A 23,248-nucleotide genomic window follows, 5' to 3' on the forward strand; every position below is an offset into this window, starting at 1 on the left:
ACACGGTGCTGCTGATAATTCTTTCACAGCCTACAGAGTTAACAGCAAACACATTAGCCATGGTACAAGACTACAGACAATAATGCAACGTTCAGACAGCTCTTAGCTCTCAGCTGAGCTCAAAGAGGCCCTCTTAAAATGAAAATAGTTCAAATGACTTACTACTGTATTCAGCTGGATAAGACTTCCGCTTACCACAACATGGTTAAGAGTTTACAGCTTCCACACAGACACAAATTGAGCACAAATTCAGTCAAATGTTATTAAGTGTAACTGGTACATTTATGTTTATGGTTAAAACTTTCAATGCCGAATGCACACAGACAAACATTTCTGAGTTTGAGCACGATGCTTCCCTAGGGTCATTTCAATTCAGGGTTCTGTGCCCATGTGTGTTCGTATGCGCATAATTGTGTATTTTTTTTGTGTGTGTGTGTGTGTGTGTGTGTGTGTAAGCGCATGTGCACATGCATGTGTGTGCATGTGAGAAAAGGACAGCATTTGTATGGGAAAGCATCTGTGTGCTACTCAGAACTCCCAGACACTCTTTCGACAACAGCATTTACAACCAAAAAGCAATTTATTCAGAATCGCTTATTATCCGAAATCACTTGGCACCTAGAGAGTTTTTGCTTGCCACCGTCACCGTTGGCTTTCTCATTAGGGTTCTAGACCTGGTTCCTGTAAAGCTGCTTTCAGATACTTTTTTTGTTGTTGTTGTTCGATGTGACTAGACCGATCTGAACTTGGCTGACAGTGGCGTCTTACGCAGGCTTGCTGCTCTGTGCCAGCCTCTCCCCTTTTAATTAACAAGAGACAGTGTGGACAAAGAGGAGGTGGGTTTTTTTAAAGTAGACACACCAGTAACAAATAAGTCAGCCTGGAGGATAATTGCTAGAAAGAGAAAAGCTTCATGTGCTGGTCTTTCTCCTGAACCAACGTTTGAGGGGAGGATGTGTAGACAGAGCTGAAATCATAACCCCACCCTTATGAGTCTACCACGAGCAATAACTGGGCCATGATGTTTCAGTGTGCTATTTTAATTTAATAATGCCTGTTGCAACACAGCCTGACACAAAATGCTCGCTCTAGTCTTGATTCCCAAGAGTGAGGAAGCACAACCAATTCAAGAAGAAAAAGTTCGTATTCAAGTCCTGGTAATGTTTCACCTGTAGGCGGTTCCATTGACAGGTGGTTCTCATTGGCCCAGCCTAGGGGTCGGAGTCTGGTGTCCAGGTAGAATATCCAGATGTAGTGGATGGGGTCCTCCAATCCAGCGTAGCTGAGGCACAGTCGGCCACCGATATTTCGCTGGACATGTGCCACCCAGTAAACAAATGGCTCACAAGCATCACGAATTTCCATCACGCAGCCTGGTACAATCAGGTCCACAGTGTTCTTACCCCTCAGTGGCTATGTGGAAAGAGAGGAAGAGTTAGCGAGAGAGACAGACACCCACACACACACCCACACACACAGGCGCACATACACACACGTGCACACACACAAACGCGCACACACACCCGCATACACACGCGCACACACACACGTGCATACACACACTCACATACTCACACACACAGTGAAAAAGAAGAAACACACACATTAGCTTATGATCACAGTGACTTTGCATGCAGGTTCCTATCTATTTCTGGTAGACTCTGATTAACATGGACATACACACACACACACACACACACACACACACACACACACACATACATAACACATACTCACCCCTTCAAGCAGACTGGCTGGTGCTGTTCGTGAGCCAGTGAGCTCACTGATGAGAAACTCAGTCCAGTCGCTGTACTTCTCTTTAATAGCTATGAAAGACAGGATGGGTTACTTACACACACACACACACACACACACACACACACACACACACACACACACACACACACACACACACACACACACACACACACACACACACAAACACACACACAAATACACACACAAATACACACATACACAACACACACACCTGTGATACACAAGTGCATAACACACACGATCCATACTGGTCCAGCACAATAAAGTTTATTTTCAGAAAAAAGTTAGCAGTATGAGTGTGTGCAGCATATGCATGCATGTTTACGCTTGTGCTTGTGTGTGTGTGTGTGTGTGTGTGTGTGTATGTGTGAGGCATACAGTGCGGGTGATGTTTTAGACAACACAGCCATCTATCACAGACACCCCCACCAACCCCATACAGACTGTGTTTCATTTACAAATGCACTTCCTTTCACACCTTTCTCCCTCCTCTTGACTGCCAATCAGCTCTTTTGACCATTTCGAGAAACAGTGTGTGAACACAGATCAGCCGAAGTCAGAAACCAATGCCCCGGAATGATTAACTGACTCTGTCAAATGCTGTGCTCAGAATAAACTTCTTGTCTCACAGATTAGGAGAACATGGGCCTCGGTTTTAAGGCTGGGCCATGCAAAAAGGAGGTGTGGGACCTCAGACTGTGCCAGGCGCTGCTGAATGGAGGGCAGAGAGTAGCCAAACACACTGTCACTGCGTCTGCGACATCAGAGTCACAGCACCCAGGTATCACATGACACCACTTATGAGGGTGTGATCACCGTGCTGAAAGAACATTCTGGTAAACAAAGATGGGAGGGGCTGGGGGCCAGGGCTGGGGGAGGGGGAGGGGAACAGGAAGAACCATTGGATTCACCTTGTCATGCTGACGTCCAAGCTAATCTTCATGCCAAGTTGGAATCAGACCTACCGTCGCATTTTTGGTTTGACAAAAGATAGAGGCTCACTTAATAATGCAGAAGATGGGAAAAGTACCCATCAGGCAAACATTACTGCAAGCACCTGAAGTCAGAGAGTATGCAGCGGACGGGTCTCTGGGATGAAGTCATATCAAAGACAGGGTTACCCAAACTGAGACTTCGGCTGTGGGTGTAAAACTCCTGTTCTCTTTCACTTAGCTGTTCTCTTTCTACTCCAGCTTCAGGCTAATGACACTGGACAAGCACTTGCACTTAGTCCTTGAATAAAGAAAGCTGGAAACAACAAAAGTGGATGGAGAAACTGCTACTTATGAGACTCTGCTTTATACACAAACAGCTATACAAGAAAGTGAGAGAATCCCCACTATGTAACCTTTTCCTCTCCTTCCTCTCACTGTTTGATCCTTTAAGGTTCGAAATAGATTGACTATTTTTGCAGATGCAGTTTAGAGCTGTCATCAAGACCTCAATAATGCACTCTACTGCCTCAGCCTACAACATGCACTCTCCCCCTCCGGGACGGGGCCCCTCTCGCAGTCGTGAATTACAATTAATATCATTTGTTACTATGCCAAAATTAGAAAACACTGTGCCGGCTTTGTTTCATTCCGATTGTCCGGTGACTACCATTGCAATGACGACTGCAACTACCCACCTTCTCATTCTGACATTTTTCTGTTTATTTTATATTTTAGACAGTTCTCTTAAGTTTACACCCCCACCAGCTTCAGGTTACACACGCCTCTTTTTGAAAAAGATTATGCAGTCACACTTCAGACAGAAACCTGCTGGTTTCTTTAATGTGTCCCCTCTCCACTGCCAAGGCGATATTCATGATGCAAAATCTGCATTTGCATAACTTCCAGCATCCCTTCTCTTAATGGCACAGTCAGATCCAAGGCGCTTACTCACTCAGATAATCAAAGCAATTACTCCGAAGAGGAGAGGTGGAACAGAATGCCTGGCACTATTAGGAGGGAGGTGAATCCATCCCGACTCAGGAGCCAGCCCGGGCCGCGCTCGCCGGGCCTTCACGGGGATTAATAGCACTTCCGCCGCCTGACGGCCAATCACTGGCAGTGTTTCTGTGCCCATCATTAGAAAGGGCAAAGATAACATTTTCACGTAGCTGTGGTGGTGGTAGCATAGGTTTAAAAAAAGAAATGTCATACACCCTGGAAGAGGAAAATTACTCAGGAGGGTTATTTTGGTCTACACCAGGACTCAGTAGCATGTGGTTCTGTGCAAATGATTTGATAGGCTGACTGAATAAGACCAAAGGGATGGTATCTATTTTGGAACTAAAGGCATTTCACCGGTGATGATATTTTGTTGCTGCTGTCCACAAAAATTCTGTACAATATACATTACAAATGAAGCTCTACAATGTAAATGTATGTAGACATATACACACTCACATGTATGTACATGCACCCACACAGTCAGTAGCATGAACAACAGTGCTCACCATATTTCATCAATCATATTTCAGTGATTTAGCAGATATCAGAAAGTATCTAATATCACACACTGTCATAGTAGTGACACATTGCTAAGTAATATGCTCTGAAAGATAAAAGATACCATTTTTCCAAACTGTCAGTTCTCCAAATAAAACATTCCCACAACCACATTCAGATTATTTATATAAAAAAAAAAAAATAAAAAATAAAAAATATATATATATATATATATATATATATATATATATATATATATATATATATATATATATATATATATATATAACAAACAAACAAACAAACAAACAAACATGTATACACACACACACATATCTAAATGCCTTGCATTCAGATTAGATTCAGATCAAACTCCAATCAAACTCCAATCAAACTCAAGCCAATCAAATTCAGGCAGGCAGAATCATGTGCTAAAATGGGAAATACGTCACAGCGAAGGACACCTCATGTTTCACTGCCTCTGGCCTACAGTAACAAGTAACTGACAATGACAATGGAAAACGTGTTTGTTTCTGTGTTTCCTTTAAAATGAGACTGGATTATAGAGTTCTGGAAAAAAAATAAAAAAACAAATCTTTCATACATGAGTGGTATCAGAGCAAATAATTGTTAACTTTTTTATAGCAGTATTTGTTAAAGATATTAAATCTTTTTTATTGTTATGCTACATGCTTACATATAGAATTTTGATAATGACATTTAGCATTTTGATTCTAACTTTTGCTTGTTTTTGTTTTTGATTTTGGGTGTTCAAGCTCCCACAGCATACATTCCCAATTAAAAGATCTTAGCTCTAAAGTCACAGAGCTTAGCTATAAAGTTACAGATCTTAGCTATAAAGTCACCGATCTTCGCTATAAAGTCACAGATCTTAGCTCTTAGGTCACACATCGCATCTCGCACTGACGGCATTTGTGAGTAAAACATTTTGATAATGTGAACCATGTTTCAGGAAATGTGTTTAAGTAATTGAGAAATACCATACTCCATAACGTGCTTCAGAAACAATAGCTACAATATTGAGAATTTTGTACTGTGTGTATATGTATGTATGTATGTATATATATATGTGTGTGTGTGTGTGTGTGTGTGTGTGTGTGTGTGTGTGTGTGTGTGTGTGTGTGTGTGTGTGGGTGTGGGTGTGCTTGCACATTTGCGACTTCCTTTCCCAGAATGGTGCTGAGTCTCACAGCATGTAATCTCCCCAGCACGAGTGTGCGTGTTAATCACTTAAGTAGCACTACGGCGGGAGAGTGTGGCTGTTGCCATGCCAACAACCCCCCGGCAGCTAAGCACGCTGGTCAGGCTGTGAAATCCACGCGGTTAAGTAGAGAAGGATCACTTCATTCACATTAGCTCATAATAAAAACCCACACGAGATATTTACCAGCTTAACCTGGGATTTTGCCTCTGAAGTATACACGGTTTGCTCAGTCAATGATTGTCTGTTCAACCAACGGTTGGTGTGTAATGCGCACATAATGTATGAATCAGCTTGGGAATTCAGCAAATACTGTGCGTTAACTTTGCTATTCTTTATTTGTCTGAACTGTCAGTTGAGTAAATAAGACTCAAGAAAGATGACATAAACCCTCAATGCACTGACATTTGACATTGATTGTTCTGATTGTTGAAATGGTCATTTGGTTTTTATTCTACATGAGAACCCTAAAACCAAAATCTTTTCTTGAGGTTTTCTGTAATGCACTGTTCTTGTCCTGCCTTCACAACGCATCCAGTCTAACCTGAAAGCTAATATTAGATATGCTTTGAAGTTTGCCATGTGAGTCAAAACCACATGCATCTGATGAGATCTGTCTTATGTAACTTATAAAACCCTTTAGGCACCTTTTGGGAGAATGGGAAGGCAAATGATTAAGTGATGCAGGTCTGGGTTTATGTTATGAGACCTGCCAACTTTTTTTTTGTGGCTTTTCTGTTTAACCAACACTCTGGTCCATAACAATAATTTTTCCTATTAAACTCCAACAAGAGCTGGAAGACTGAGTAGAAAAAGGGATCTGCATGTGTGTGAGAATACATGAATGTGTGTGATGAAACCTTCTAGACAAAGAAGCCCCTCTCCATAATGCATGTCAGCTACGTTTGCCATGTGTATCTTACCTACAGCCACTCATGCAAATCCTCACACACCTATGCAGATACAAATCTCTCTCTCTCTCTCTCTCTCTCTCTCTCTCTCTCCCTCTCTCCCTCTCTCTCTCCATGCACACATTGCGTGCCTAACAGTCAAGCATGCAGAGGGATGCAGACAAGCAAGACTATTGCAGTCACTTCCTTTAGAAAAAGGTAAAGGAATGGACAAGAGAAAGAAAGAGAGATGGAAGGAAAGAAAGAAAGAAAGAAGGAAAGGGTGACAGAAAGAACGAATAACAGGGAAGAGCCCTGACAGATCTGGCCAAGAAAAGCTGGGTGTTTGAAGAAAGAGCAGGAGAAGTGACAGACATGGGACACAGAGAGGGAGACCATGTGCTAGAGAAAGAGCAGAAGGGAAAACAAACTTGCACACACACAGACAGAGAGCGAGGGAGAGAGGGAGAGAGATACAATGAAATTCACAGGGCTGAATAATTGTGAATTCAAGCCTGGGTATTTTTCTGTGAAAAGACAGAAAGACAGAGAGAGAGACACCGAGAGAGAGAGTGAAAAACATGGATAGAGCAAGCAAATAAGAGTGTGAGGGGGAGGAGAAAGAGAGAGAGAGAAAGAGAGAGAGAGAGAAAGAAAGAGAGAGACGGGATAGAGTGGGGAAGAAAGAAAGACAAGAACAAGACAGAGGGAGAGAGAAACAGAGAAGGAGAGAGAAAGGAAGAGGGGGAGAGAGAAGAAGAGAAGGAGAGAGGCTCGGCTTACCTGCTCTGAGGTAAACGTTATCTGAGAAACAAACAGACAGGAACAAAGGTGACTAACAGATACACACAAGCTAATCTCACACACACGCACACACAAACACACACCATTCAGTACCACAGCAGTTCAAAAGACAGCTATGCAATATAATAAGTCTTAATACACATCATCAAGAGCCACATATATAATTTAGTCCTCAGTTCCCACAGAGTGCCATGCAGTAAAATATTCATCTGAAGCCTATTCCCACATTATCATATCCAAACAAATGAATATGGAAAATAATTGCTAATTATGCTTACATTACCATAATTCTAAATGTAATTTATATAAAACTAGCATGTAGGGCATTAAATAAATTACTGACCGCTTGATTCAAAATCTAAGTTGAGAACGAGACATTTCCTAATCTCTGTCTTTAATCAATGAATGCTTTAGTAATGTGATAGTGAGAAAGCAAATCTCATTTTATTAAAAGAATAAAACCACTCAAACCACTACATATAGGGCTTGATTCACTAAAACCACTACATATAGGGCTTCATTGCTGCCTCCGCATATCTTATAGCTGCTGATGATCTGTGGAATATGAACCCAGCTTTCATTTATAGCTTTGGAAAAACATACACACTTACATGTGTGCAAAACACATGCTCACAACCACACCCACAACTCAAAGTTTCAGACCATGGTAAACACATGACATAGGCGTGCATCTTGTGTTAGTGTAGTTAGACAACGTATCAAACACACATTAAAACATTTTAAACCTGCGCCAACCCAGGGTGAAAGGCACATGTGCAGGTCTGAGTGATACAGCGCCGTGAGAAAGCCAGCTCTCCCAGATGGCTAAAACTCTGTGACAATTATCATATTCACTCAGTTGTTGAAGTCTCGAACAATGCACTGAAGTTTGTAAGTGTTAGGTTCCCCCAAACGCAGAGAGTGATTTATTTTATGCCACTCTACAACTGGAGTGGCTTTTCCAAAAACCATGCTCAGAGTGGATCTTCAAATGGCGAGATGAGCCTGACACCCTGAACAGCTGTGATACAAACAACGATTCTTTTAGGAAACTGCACCCAGTGTTAAAGGGGAGTGGACATGACATTTATCACCACTAAACATATGAAGCATATTATGGAAAATTGCAGCTATGAACCATGATGAGCAAGAGACTCACTTGTTGTAGACTGGATCACTGTGACTAAGCAGGTAATTCTGACTCAGAGTGACGACAGGTTTTTTCCAGTTAGGAGCTGATGAGAAATTCTGTATTTATTATATTGTCCTTACTATGAACTCAGTTTCCCACAGTCCTCTGCTACTAGTAGGTGTGGCTACTCTTGCTTATGCTCAACTAGATCAGTTACTCAATTTCTTAGGATCTGAAAACTAAATTCTCCACAGAAATAAATGAGCAGGCACTAATGCTGAGATTTGGTGCAGGTTCAATTGAAAAAAGATATTTCAATGTAAAAAAACATGGTAAAAAGTGTAGTTAAATGACCACTACTTATGAATACATAATATGAGCCTCCCATTCACACACACACACACACACACACACACACACACACACACACACACACACACACACACACACCTTACAGTGGTGCCTGAAAGTTTGTGAACTGTTAAGAATTTTCTATATTTCTGCATAAACCTCACCTAAAACTTCATCAGATTGTCACACAAGTCCTAAAAGCAGATAAAGACAACCATATCAAACAAACAAGACAACAATATTAGAATCTGATTTATTTATTGAGGAAAATGATCCAATATGACATATCTGTTAGTGGCAAAAGTATGTGAACCTTTGTTTTCAGTATCTGATGTGACCACCTTGCGCCGCAAGAAGTGCAACTAAATGTTTACAGTAATTGTTGATTAGTCCTGCATATCGGAGGAATTTTAGCCCTTTCACCCATACAAAACAGCTTCAACTCAGTTATGTTGGTGGGTTTACGCCCATGAACTGCATGTTTCAGGTCCATCCACAACATTTCTGTCGGATTAAGGTCAGAACATTGACTTGGCCATTCCAAAACCTTAACTTTATTCTGCCTTAGCCGTTCTTTGGCAGTGTCGTTGTCTTGCTGCATGACCCACGTTCTCTTGAGATTCAGCTCACGGACAGATGGTCTGGCATTTTCTATTAGGATTTGCTGGTATAATTCAGAATTCATTGTTCCATCAATGATGGCAAGTCTTCCTGGCCAAGATATGGCAAAACAGGCCCAAACGTGATGCTACCCCCACCGTGTTTCACAGAAGGGAAGAGGTTTTTACGCTGGAATGCAGTGTTTTCCTTTCTCCAAACAGATCTCTTTTGGTCTCATCCGTCCACATAACATTGTCCCAATAGCTTTCTGGCTTGTCCATGTGATCTTTAACAAACTGTAGATAGGCAACAATGTTCTTTTTAGAGAGAAGCAGCTTTCTCCTTGCAACCCTGCCATGTACACCACTGTTGTACATGAGTCCCCTCATGCTGGCCTCAAGAACATTAACCTTAACCAATGTGAGAAAGGCCTGTAGTTGCTTAGAAGTTACCTTGGGTTCCTTTGTGACCTCGCGGGCTGTTACATGCTTTGCTCTTGGCATAATCTTTGTTGGTTGACCACTCCTGGGGAGGGTAATAACGGTCTTGAATTTCCTTAATTTGTCCACGATCTGTCTGACTGTTTATTGGTGGAGTCCAAACTCTTTAGAGATGGTTTTGTAATTTTTTCCAGCCTGATGAGCAACTCTTCAATAACTCTTCTTCTAAGGTCCTCACAAATCACCTTTGTTCATGCCGTGATACATCACCACAAAATCATGTTGTGAAAATCAGACTTTGCTTGATCTGTTTCCTTTTTGTCTCATTTGTTTTACTTGGTTCTCCTTATCCACCGTTAGGACTTGTGTGACAAGTCAAATTTTTTGTGATTATGGTCAAATTTATGCAGAAATATAGAAACTTCAAAAGAGTTCACAAACGTTCAAGCACCGCTGTAGACAAGACAAGCACATGTATACCCAAGGGAAGTAAAAATATGTCATACACAAGCATATTTAGTGTTCTGTCTTTATATATGTCATGAAATTTGGAAAGGAATATTTATTGGTACAAACACAAATGCTTTTGAAACAGGGTAAAATACAAACACAAGCTCAGTTGGAGAACATTACAGCAAGGCTTAAATAACACAGAACAAATGCTTGGGAGTTCGGAAGATTCAAATTTCATATATATATTTTTTTATGGCGATGATTTTTTTTGTGATCAAATTTCAGCTGCGCATAATCGGCCCCACTGGTCTGACCTCTGGTACTACTCCTGACTGCAGACCACAAGACAATCCAACATCGCACGGCATCACGTTACATACGCCTCACAGTGAACAGGCATCTGTGGTAAAATTACGAAAACACTTCCTCCATCATGTAATGAATTTTTATTCACTTCTGTTCAGGACGGCTTGCATATCTCCACCAAACATGAGCTCCATTTATTTGCTGGAGTAACGTATGTGTGACAGTGTCCCTAATAACCTGTTTGTAGGCATTTGAGTGCTTTATTACAGGAGGGTGTGTTCTTCCAGGGCCTCACTGAGTGAGTGTGTGTGTGTGTGTGTGTGTGTGTGTGTGTGTGTGTGTGTGTGTGTGTGTATATATATATATATATATATATATATATATATATATATATATATATATATATATATATATATGTATGTGTGTGTGTGTGTGTGTGTGTGTGTGTGTGTGTGTGTGTGTGTGTGTGTGTGTGTGTGTGTGTGTGTATAGAGATAGAGTGAAGTGCGCAATGACAGCCGTCCATCATCAGCTGTGTATGCACTGGCCAGTATTAGGTACACCTTGCTAGTACTGGGTTGGAACCCCTTGTGTCTTCAGAACTGCCTTACTTCTTTGTGGCATGGATTCACCATTGTGCTGGCAACATTCCTCACAGCGTTTGGTACATATTGACATGACAGCATGATAATTGGTGCAGATTTGTCAGCTGTACTTCCATGACGCAAATTTCCCATTCCACCACATCCCAACGGTGCTCTGTTGGATAGAGTTCTTTTGTTTTTGGAGGCCATTTGCATACAGTGAACTCACTTTCATGTTCAATAAACCTGTTTGAGATTATTTGAGCTTTGTTGTCCTGCTAAAAGTATCCATGAGATGATAGGTAGGACATGGTCAGCATGGTCAGAAACAATACTCAGGTAGGCTGTGGTGTTTAAACACTGCTCAGTTGGTATTAAGAGGCCCAAAGTGTGGCGAGAAAATAACTTCCACACCCTTAGACTCCCATGACCAGCCTGAACCTTTGATACAAGGCAGGGTGGACCCATGCTTTCATGTTTTTTATGCCAAATTCTGATGCTACCGTCTGAACACTGCAGCAGAAATCAAGACTCATCTTGATTTTTCCAATGTTCTATTGTCCAATTTTGGTGGGCCCGTGAGAATTGTAGCCTTGCTTGCCTGTTCTTAGCTGTCAGGAGTAGCACCCGGTGTGGTCTTCTGCTGTTGTAGTCCGTCTGTTTCCAGGTTCAACATGTTGAGCATTCAGAGATGCTCTTCTGTATACCTCGATGGTAACAGCCATTTATTTGAGCTACTGTTTCCTTTTTATCAGCCTGAACCAGTCTGGCCATTCTCCTCTGACCTCTGGCATCAACAAGGCATTTTTGCCCAGAGAACTGCTGCTCACTGGATATTTTCTCTTTGTCAGACCATTACTAAAAACCCTAGAAATGGTTGTGTGTGGAAATCCCAGCAGGTCAATGGTTTCTGAAATACTCAACCAGCCCTTCGTCTTGACCACATCTACATGCCTAAATGCAACGAATTGCTGTCATTTAAGTGACTGATTAGATATTTGTGTTAACAAGCAGTTGAACATGTAAAGTTGTCATCAAAGTAAAGGGTGCTGATGAAGGACTCCTGTCTGAAACATTCTCTTTTCTCTGATTTTCTCTCTCTCTCTCTCTCTCTCTCTCTCTCTCTCTCTCTCTCTCTCTCTCTCTAATATATATATATATATATATATATATGTATATGTATATATATATGTGTGTGTGTGTGTGTGTGTGTGTGTGTGTGTGTGTGTGTGATGGGGTACCTTCAGGTGGCTGCAGCAGTTTGTTGTTCTGCGTGCACCAGCCCACGGGATGGAGCTCTGCAGTCATCACGTCACACCAGAAGTCCGCTTTGCGGTCATCACCATAGCCACAGTAGCGTAACAGCAGCAACTGGCCGCACGTGGTAATGATGGTCGCCACCCAGTAGGTGTCTGGGCAGCTCTTATTGGCCACTTCCAGCTTCATTCCAGGCTGAAAGCTGCTCTGAAGGCTCAGCTCCACCTGCGAGCACAATGCAGCATTGCCATGGGGATTCTACTACACCTGACCCTCCCACTGGCCAAGCTCACTGTGACACACCTACTTGGGGGGGGGGGGCTATAGAACACACACAACAGCCACAGCCCTCTGTAACCTGGATTTCTGGGCCAAGACATCAAAACTGTTAGCGGTTGCCATGATACCTGAGATATTTCTATTCTGATACTATATTTCTTTTGTCTGCTGTATGCCTATAAAGAATCCAGCGATCCGACTATGAAAATATGTAAATAACTCCACTTTGGCCTGCTTTTGGTGGACAACATCTCCCACTTACCACTGGCCACGTCTCTCATGAAAATATATGTGATCCCATTTCACTGTCTCCACAGCCTTGCGCTCAGCTGGCCTGGGCTCAGTATTCGTTTTTAATGAGTTGCTAACTTAGACTATATGAATTCCTTTTGGAATGGAGAGCTCTTCTGTAGCTATTAGACTGCTAATTGTGTGTTAGTGCCTGAAACACAGGTGTGAGAGAGCCGCAGCTTCTGACACCATATCTGGGGTTAAGCTGGCAGGACTCTCAAAGTCGGCTCCTGAACAATCAGATAAGGCAGGGTCTTCTTGGCTGTCATCCAGGTTTGGATCTGATCTTGGATTACACTCTGACCAGTTTCCAAATTGAGTCTGCTCTTGAGTCTCTTAATCTGGTAGGTTTGTAGGACACTCCAGAGGTTTTGACAGAATGTATCAAATTTATCATGCACTAGATGACATGGTCATATATTAAAAGTGGGACCAATTGTGTGTGTTTAGTGAGGGTCTGAGCTTAGCAGCATGGCATGTTTGTTCATGTGTTTGTGCACTGAGGCGTAAGCTCACATGTTTGAAGGAAGTGTGAGGAGCAGCAGTGGCTCCTGTCTCCTCTAGATATTCCTCCCAGTTAAAGTCCACCGCCTCCTCTCCACAGTCCATATCTGAGAGATGGGGAGGGAGGGAAATGGAGATATAGAGAGTTACAGAAATAGAGTTAAGAGAGATACAGAGAGAGAAAAAAAGAAAGGAGAGAGAGAATTTTGTTAGAACAAAGCTTTTCAAACCAGGGTCCTGCTGAGTTTCTGAATAAGCATGCCAGACCATTCAAGGAGATATAGTAAATAAAATATTTTTATTGTTTTAAAAAAACAAAAACAGCTAGAATACCAAATCCACACCATCATCCACTGATACCACGACAGTTGCAGAGAACCCTGTGATCAGCAGTGGCAGAATAACTTTACATCCATGCACTGACTATGCGCCAACGAGCTTGTCTTCGTTCCTTCAGTGAGGTGTAGTACAGCACTGCACGGCTGGGCCTGGCGGGGGTGGGGGGGTCTTCTAGCTCGAGAGTGACATGCACGGGGGTGTTGGCAGTGGGGGTAAAGGACGCTGTGACAGCGCTCGTGTGTCGCCCGGCAACAAGAACCGCAGCTGACCGCTTTGGCCATTCCCCCCCATCCGACTCCCAGCAAATTCCCACGTCCCTCTTCATTCACTTTAGCGCATGAATGTACAAATGAAGTACAACTCTGGCCCAGACTGCAGTGCTGCCAACTGACTTGATTTAGAGACATTTGGACTTTGTACTGGATACTGCAGTTCTGCTGAAGCTTCCCAACACCACATTCACAATATATATCAATGCGTGGTTTTCATAATTACCTGCTACAAGTAACGATTAATTAATGATATTGTAAAAAAAAATGTTAACTAATCGTATAAAAATGGCAGTTTTATAAGGGTAAGGGCAGTTTTATAAGTGGCAGAGGGATAAGAGAACTGAGTTTCTCACACAGACTGAAACTAGACCTGGTATATTTAATTTAGTGTCATCATGCTCTTCCACTGGTACATTCATTGCTGTTGTAATACGTAAGCAAATTAATTAGCAAATTACACATTTTAACTGTCTGCTTCGAAATCTTTCTGTCTGGAGTAAACTCATTACATAATTACATCTTCAGAATAGTCATGACGTCACCACAGAAGAGACTGAGTAATAGGAAGTATAAATATAGGCCAAATACACACATACACATACACACACCCACACACCCACAGACAAAATGACGAGTCAAACCTACTGTTAAACATACGTGCACACACACACACACACACACACACACACACACACACAAAATGACGAGTCTAATAGTAGTTTAACTCCTAGGTTTAACAAGAGACTGCTATGACACTCTTTACGTAAGGTTGACATAATTACCATATAATACAACATATTTAGACCAAGTACAGTGCGGAGCTACATACCGTTGATTAAAAGTGACTGAATCACCCTGTTAATACACGCTGAGTGACACGCAATGCAAAACGCATCACTTCATTTACCTGTGGCGACTGACATAACGCAACCTCCCTTTCTGTCACAAATATTTTACTGATGAGTCCTTTTGAATGTGAAGTAAATGATGGTTAACACCGTTGTATAATCTGAGAGATTCCAGAGGTATGTGCAGGTGAGCTCGCCTCACCTGAGTGGCCCTGTTCTGCTCTGCCATTGGCCGGACTCTGGGTCTTTCCCCCTGCTGACATCATTTTCGGTGTCCTGTGAAGGGCGAGCTCCTCGGTGACCTAGAGCACCGGTGACCTTCTCCAGATGCGTAAGCTCACAGCAAGCTCAAAGCCTGCAATTTGGGTCAGAGGTCAGATTTTCTTTAACAGCAAAAACCCCAACAAAATTTGCCTAAACACATACTATCGCCTACGTTCCCAGAGTGCATGCTTCAACTGAACGAAGACAGCTTTACAGAGCTAGAGACCTGCGCTCCCTATAGCCTAGGGGTCAGACAGCCGGACTGAAATAGGTTGTTAGGAAGCACTAGTATTTCACTGTCTAGCAATCAAACTGCTGCAAACGTGAAGCCACTTCCTTCTTTCATCCCTGGGTATGCACACAAGTCGCCTGCTCTATACAGCACCGCAACGAAAATGCATCCAGTCCAGGCAAAAATGTGGAAACTCATGTCATCTGAGTTCATGGAGACCGCATGGACCGTATTTCACATTTCAGGCCGGGTCTCCCTGCTGGGTCTGCTTTGTAAACTTGCAGATGAGCTGAACTTTCCCCACAGGATGATCGGGCTCAGCTAGTACTTGGACGAACTGATTTTGGGGGGGGAGGTGAAAAAAGATAACAAGTAAAGTGCTTAGAAAGTCACTTGCCAAAGCTCCCGTGGAGTGTTCCCGCAGACTGAAGCAGCTGTACCACAGGACAGGCCTTCGCCTCTGGAAAGCAGATATGCCTCCAAAATACAACCCTTTGGGACTGGCACTCAGACTAGAGAGGGCTCCCCTACAAGATCCTTTCATCCTGAGTCAGTCCCATAACTGAGTTTACAGGTTGTTAATCCCAATCTATAATTTCAGTTATAGACTGTGATTAACACAAACGGGGGGGCATTTCATTACCCAGCCCCAGTGCCGTGTGCGTTTAACAAAGAATAATCTGTCAGAGCACGCGGACTCCTGCAATTTGTCGGGCTTCTCGGGAGAGCATGATTGGCTGGCACTCGTGGCACATCTCCGCAGAAGTCTGCGAGATTCATCGGGGCTCTCATTAGCTAAGAAGCACCGTTCATAAGCAGGAATGCTTGATTTCCAGTGCACCACTAAAGCGGATTTCAGCGTTTCGCAAGGATTACGCGTACTGTCCAAACATGCAGCGCACTTCATGACCCGCGCTCACCGTTTCAGCATATCTTATTAATATGACTATTATGTCAGCATGTTCCAGTTTTATTTGCGGCAGTCATGGTTCTCAAAACGACACCTGGAAATGTCAGATAGCCATCGTGTGCTCCACTGTGGCTGAGATTAGCAGAAATGCATGCTCGTATGAAACTTTTCTGCGACGTGTTCCAAATATATCACTTCCCTTGAGGAATAAACTTATTTCAACACCATGTCACTTCATTGTAAGCTCTGATATCTAGTATTGGTTTTCTCAATGAAAGAGAGAATTCTGAAGAATTTTTTGGTCAACTGCACTAAATCCACAAGTTTTCATAACATTAATTAGTGTGCTTGGTGGTCAGTGCAAGCATGGCACCAACCTTGCCCAGACTCCAATATGCATGGAATCAACTGGTCCAAATATCACAAATATGAACAAAGGGAAAATACTTTGTCATTCTGGATTACAGAGTTAGATTTTTGTGTGTGTGACAGAGGCCGCCTGTGTGTGGGAATGTGTGCGCATGTTATGCACCTGATTTATATACATGGCTGGTCACTAGTTCCACAAAAAATCAAATACATCTCCATGTTGTTTGCCACATTTTGTATAGAATCAGTCCAGTTCTGGAATCAGACCAGTTCAAAACTACACTACCCTCATGAAATACTCATTCCTGGGAACAACACCAATTCACCAATCATCGGCTGATTAACACTTAAGATTATTCCCACAACTACTCTCAGACCACTTCTCAAGAAAAAGATTACATAATGAGAGTAGCAACATCCTGACCTAATCATCACATTTCCTGAAGATTACATCTTTTTGGAACAAGTAAAACAATCACAAATAAAATTTTCTAAAAACATAAACAGGAAAATGCACAAGGCAAAAGCCAAAAGAAAAAAAAAATCTGATAATGACTAAAACATGTATAAAATACACAATACATCATATAAAACGTTTTTACAATTCCTTCTGTCAGGAGTGAATTACAGCCCCAACTGGCCAAATGATACCATTCTATCTCGTTTCAGAAAGTGACAGCAACACCCCCAATGTCAAAGCTCAACTCCATGCTGGTAAGCATCAGTGTATTGCTTCAAAGCTCTTTTAAGAAGCTGTGACGATCTAAGGGTTCTGCCACTTCACGAGAAACCAGCACTGTTCCACTGATTCCCGAGCAGAGATTACTCCCTATAACCTGACCTAATCTGATGTGCACTGTTTTGGAGGCTCTGAATGGCCCCTGCTATCGATTAGCACTGAGCACGCCAGATGCTCTGAATGCAGACTGTGTGTCGGCATAATCCAGCGTTCAGTTCGGTTTTAAGAGGGGAATTAAAGGATTCTTTGAACAAAATTTCATGCTGCTTATGTTATCAGAATAATGACTGGTATTTTTAGTCTGCACTATGTTTATTCATCTATTTTAATCACACAAATGTAGGACGAGTGGAATATCTGAGAACAATGACTAAGTGCGTAATCCACAAACTCGAGATATCACACTCAAACTGCGATACTGCTTTTTTGATGTCATATACATGTGCCAGTGTAATGACCTCACTTCCAATCGGGAATCACGATGACTATATTACAGATGCAGTTACTTCTGACCGTTTGCCAAATGTCCATTTACATTAGAGCCTACAGGGTCCACTGTTCTTGTAATGCAGAAATTTGCAAACAGTAATACTGATAACATTTTGCACAAGAGAGGACACATCACACAAGCCAGATAACATCACATGGTGTTGCAAGTCATGCATTGATCTCCGCAAACGTCATATCCTCCGGCCACACACTTCATATTCCGAAGTAGGGGCCACATACTTGGTCGAAAGATTGCTACCTGCACATACCTTTTGTGCTGAATTATGCAACGTGTAAATTAAGATTACGACGTACAATTTCCCAAAGCTCAGCCAGCGCACTCAAAGCGGGGCCGTCACCCGATCTCGGTGACCCAAGGACAAACGATCTGATTACTATAGCTCCTTATCGTATTACCCACGACACACACACGCGCGCGCGTTTAAGGTATGCCATGCGGCTCAGCATCCTTCCTCAGAGGCCGAAGTAACCGCCCGTTCGTTAAAATGCTGAAAACGTCGGTCCCAGTCAGCCTAGTTTAACGCAAAAATAACTGGCACTAGTCTGCACTGCCTGGAAGCCACTAAACAGACAACGAGCCGCTGGATAAGCCAAGAGTGAGTTATTTTAATTACTACTCGTGTCTTATTTAAGCGCGAAGGTTTCAACCATCTTTTTCTGCGCATTAAGTGCAAACTTCTGAGTAATTTAATATACCCGACGTCTACTCTGCAGCGTGTTTAGTAACCACGCTTGAGTCTGCGACGTTTCATCGCGAGACCATGCGGAGCCCCGTGTGCGGGTGCATGCGTTCATTTCAAGGAAACCAGACAGCGAAATTAAACAAATAAAATAACCGTCCGATCCAGTTCAGAGCAGTGGCTCCATTTTGCTTCTCATTATTGTCGTGGATTTAATCCGGTCGAATGAATGCACGGAAATACAGCGCAGTTAAACCCCGGATTTGAGTCATCCGCAGAAAATAAATAATCAGAAAGACACGCATGGTTTGCCAAACTATTAACTTCATTACACTTTTCACACAACACTTGACCTGGCAAATGAACGACCTCGAGTGATCAATTACGTATTTATAGGCATTTCGATCGTTACAGAATTAGCCGTTATAAAAAAAACCGGGCGGATCGGGAACAAGTAAATAAGTCGGTCGCTGGGCTATAACCGATTAAAATACGATCATTCGGTCCATGAGTATCAGCGCTGAGTTCAAAGCGAAACAGGAAACGCAGTGCACGTCCAGTCTGCGCGGAGAGAGGGCTGGCTGTCGCCTACGGGGAGCTCCGAGAGGCTGAACGCCGCCGCGGAATCGGCGCTGTACTTTGCACACTCCGAAAGTATTGCAGCAGAAAAAAACTCCGGCGACGTCGTGTCGCGTTTGCTTCGAATTTAATTCATTAAACCATGTGTAGGGCCACTGAACGAAACGAAAACCGGGCGCTCAGGCCGCGCGGTTTGATTTTTTCCTTCTTCAAAGATTTGTGCAGGCAGTTTTGCACACCTTAACCCCGCCATGTTGCGAGCGGCTTTGACACATTGGCAGGGTTCGAGGTTTTCCGACGTGTTTGCGCACCTTCCAGGGCGGGAGAAGTCCGATATCTCTCGGAGTTTTGGACCGCGAATAACATTTTTGTGAAGAATGCCGGGGAGAGTTAACTTTGTGTTAATAATTACGCACCGTCATTTCGTCCTTTGAAATCGAAAGGAGGTCAAATTGTTGTGCAAATTATGCCACTACCAACCGGGAAGACTTGACTTTGACTAAAAGACGTAACGAAAATATCGCTTTATGTAACCAATTATTTCTCAACATTTCGAGAACGTCCCTCTGCTGGTATACATTACGACCGAATCGAAAGTACCATCCGCCGCTTTTCGTGTCTCGTGTAAAAAAAGGTTATTTCCATTTGGCAGAGCACGCCACAACTACGCCGAAACGCTTCTGTATTCCCGACTAGCGAAACGACCTCAAAGCTGACAAAATAGGTTTTAATCAGGAAAAACCGCCCGCATGCGGAAATTCACCGAGTTAGCGACGGCGCAGCAATGGGAACATCAAACAGTATCGAATGAAGTGAATGCTCAACATCTAATTTACCTTGATGAAGTTTCTGCGCCTTTGAATTCAGAGAGTCCTTCTCCTTCGCCGAAGCACGATCGGGGTGCTTCTCAGCTGCTCTGCCAAGTCCTCCGTCCAATATGGCATCCTACGTCTGCGCATGTCTAAACATCTTCGGATTATTTTCAAGCCGACTCCTTCATTGACCTTTACAGCAGTTGCAAAATTTGTTCAGCCAATTATAAATAGAAAGGCGAAGCCTCCTCCCCCATGCGGGAAACTCGCCTTTTCCTGCACTCTGTAAACAAGAATCTGGTGTTGTCGCAGTTCTTACAGGCTACGCTTTGATGTCAAGACATCCGTTTTAATATCTGCCATAATTTAGAAAATACTAAAAGAGTTTAGTTTTGGAGAATATTGCCCTTTTCGACCGAAAGTAGATTACCTGTTCCTCCATAACACGTTGTCATGTGTTCTCTTTTCGGCACCTTATTTTTTTCCCATAAACTATTAATCACTGATACCCTACCAGTTGTCAACCATATAGCACATTTTGTTCAAGTTTATAATTAGGTCTATCGGCATGTCAACGTGTGAAATACAGGGTTACAACCTGTAAACAACGAGACAGAAAGACAGACAGACAAACACGAGAGAGAGAGAGAGAGAGAGAGAGAGAGAGAGAGAGAGAGAGAGAGAGAGAGAGAGAAAATTCCGAAGTCACGAATCCACTAATGAGAGGGTTTAGTCACAACAACAAGCGCTTCCTAGGCTACTTTGTTTTCATAGAAATGGCATTCAGATATCAAATATCCGAAAAATCCGAAGTGTACCACTTCATGATATATACTGCCTAATTAACAACCTTTGTAAATGACTAAAGTAAAACAAATTTGTTTTAATCATGTCCCAAACTAAAACTTTTCCATTTTCCATCTCAAATTCTTGTTGTTCGACGTTGCCCTCCAGTGGTTATGAGGATACACTGCTGTCTGGGGCTGATCATGATTAGGCTTTGGTTATTAGACCATATTTTGAAAATATTTACATACCCAAGGATCTTTTCCACATCTCTATTTTTGCCTAATACCTAAACATCTACTGCATGGACAGAGTGAGATCTCCTCCACACGAGTTACGCGGAGTTGGACCGCCTCGCTTGGGAGAGCGATGCGCCAGTCGCTCACCTTAACCTGCGAGCGAAACCCGACGCACCTACCGGCTGATTAGCTCGCAAACACAATAGCAGGAGAGAGCGATGGTGTTGCGGTAACGGATGGGTTGCGCCTTGCGAGTAATCTTCGAAGCTGTATCAAGCGAGTGCAGAAAAAAACGATTATGAGGTGGCGACCTTGCTGGATAAACCAGATTACAGATTAACTGGGCTGGTACTGGTAATTTCAAGGAGGGCCGCAAAAAAGCACTATTTAGTCTGTTTCTTACCTTGACTGCTCTTATTAAACCAATTAATTGCTTGACAGTTTGCTGAGGAGTTGTATGTGGTGTGGTAGAGTAGTGACAACGTGTAGTACTTGGGAGTCTAATGGGAAAAATCTATATGTAGGCCATTACTTGAGTCTATGAACGACCCTGGAGTTGAATAATTTTAAGTGTGATGTCACATGTTTTCAGACACTTGACCGATCCATCACTATTCACTAATGTGTACATAGATGCAAAATAGGAAAAGTATTGCCTTTTCCTCAGAAGAGAATCATTCGCCAAGGAAAGTGTCTTACACCACATTCCATTTTGAAAATGTAACTGTGTATACTGTGCTTTAATATTTCAATGCTTAAATGCTTTATTTTTTAGTCAAACCTAAAAACAGGCAAAGGCTGGTTTAGACTAAATGTCATTATATAGTTTCTTTTTACCATATCCCATTTCAAGTATTACGAGATCAACAGGAATAGCAATATAATTTCTTTTTCAGTGTGAGGGGCTAATAAACAAACAAAATATTACTTTTATTAAATGCACACACATGTATAGTTACAGACACACACAAACAAGCAACTAATCAGATAAATGTCAAAACTTGCCGATTCTCAAAAAAAAAAAAAATTAGATTAGTACAGATCTTTAACATGTTTAGTACTCAATGTTAATTCTTAAATACCGTACATAGACACAGCATTTTAACTAACTAACATAAAAGAGTAAAAATGGCATCTAATGTTATTTCTACAATATGGGGTCTTCATATGACCATGATTCAGTGAGAGGTACATCATAACATCGATTACTTCTCTAACTTCTCATAACTTCTCTGCCATCTACATAACAAGATGGTATGCATATTGCATAATCATCTCTCAACCTTTTCTTCAGCTCAGAGAGCCTGTTTTAAAACAGTGCTCCAAGCATCTGTAAAAAACGTCCTACTTCCTGCGTGTCACTTGTTGGTGACTATGTGTAGGTATGCACAAATATTCCACAGCACATTGTAATACTTTTTGTGCTCATGTGAACATTGAAAAGCATTGAGAAACTTGGCTTTCGACTCACACCATTCCAGCAAAGTTGCTTCAAAGGAAGTGGTGTATTACCGTGAGCCAGCACTGCTTCTCAATGCATGCTGTCCAGTGCGAGCCTTAACCAAACTTTGGCTGTCTACTTTGTGACCCAAAGAACAGAAAGCCTATGATCTCTGACCTTTCTGTGATGGTGCATTACAAGGAGTTTGTCAATCATTAAGTGTTTGATAGTGCCAAAAAAGTAAGGTCTGACTCATTGTTTCAGCAAGGTCTGAACGATGAACCCTCTCACATTCTACAGCAGGTACTGTTAAATGCACTACGAGACAAGCTTAACTTGACTTGTCACCTCATTATTTTAGACATCACTTCCTGTCTCTGCCTAAAATATGTCAGTGTTTTGGCAGAATTGACTTCCTCATTGTTCTCATAGCCATTTCCCGCCTATGCTTATCTCACGACCATTTGCTCCAATGAAATATTCATGTGATGTGCCTTTTTCTGTTATGTGAATATTTTATACTGTATCCCTTTGCCTGCTGAGTAAAATGAACAGATCATCCCAGTGCTAAGATAAAATTGTGATATGTTACATTGAATTATACATGAATTTAAAACTCAGATCAGAATACTTTGTGTCAGAAACCATCAGTATCTATTTATCACAGTATCAATCTAATATATATATATATATATATATATATATACACATATATATATTATTATATATTATATATATAATATATAGAATATAATATAAATATATATATATATATATATATATATACACATATATATATATATATATATATATACACACACACACACACACACACACACACACACACACACACACACACACACACACATTTATATATATATACATACATATATATATACAC

The 23,248-nt window shown here is 42.0% G+C and overlaps 1 protein-coding gene across 4 annotated transcripts in view; it reads right to left on the reverse strand.

Annotated features, from left to right (window-relative positions):
• sfmbt2 (Scm like with four mbt domains 2) overlaps positions 1–20,064 on the reverse strand; it is a 30,153-nt gene extending 10,089 nt beyond the window's left edge. The window contains exons 1-7 of one of the 4 annotated variants that reach the window (XM_027026820.3): positions 19,906–20,062; positions 14,989–15,141; positions 13,340–13,434; positions 12,238–12,478; positions 7,110–7,130; positions 1,738–1,826; positions 1,170–1,413 (exon numbers count right to left, since the gene is read on the reverse strand). In XM_027026820.3, coding sequence (XP_026882621.1) covers positions 1,170–1,413; positions 1,738–1,826; positions 7,110–7,130; positions 12,238–12,478; positions 13,340–13,434; positions 14,989–15,052 — 754 coding nt within the window. In that variant the 5' untranslated portion in view covers positions 15,053–15,141; positions 19,906–20,062. Of the gene's footprint in view, positions 1–1,169; positions 1,414–1,737; positions 1,827–7,109; positions 7,131–12,237; positions 12,479–13,339; positions 13,435–14,988; positions 15,142–19,905 lie in introns of all 4 variants that reach the window. The other 3 variants (XM_081722734.1, XM_027026822.3, XM_027026821.3) reach the window with 3 other exon arrangements.
• Positions 20,065–23,248: the final 3,184 nt, after the last annotated feature.

Source organism: Electrophorus electricus, chromosome 11, assembly GCF_041902795.1.
Source record: "Electrophorus electricus isolate QZ-2024a chromosome 11, ASM4190279v1, whole genome shotgun sequence".
Taxonomy (NCBI): Eukaryota; Metazoa; Chordata; class Actinopteri; order Gymnotiformes; family Gymnotidae; genus Electrophorus; species Electrophorus electricus.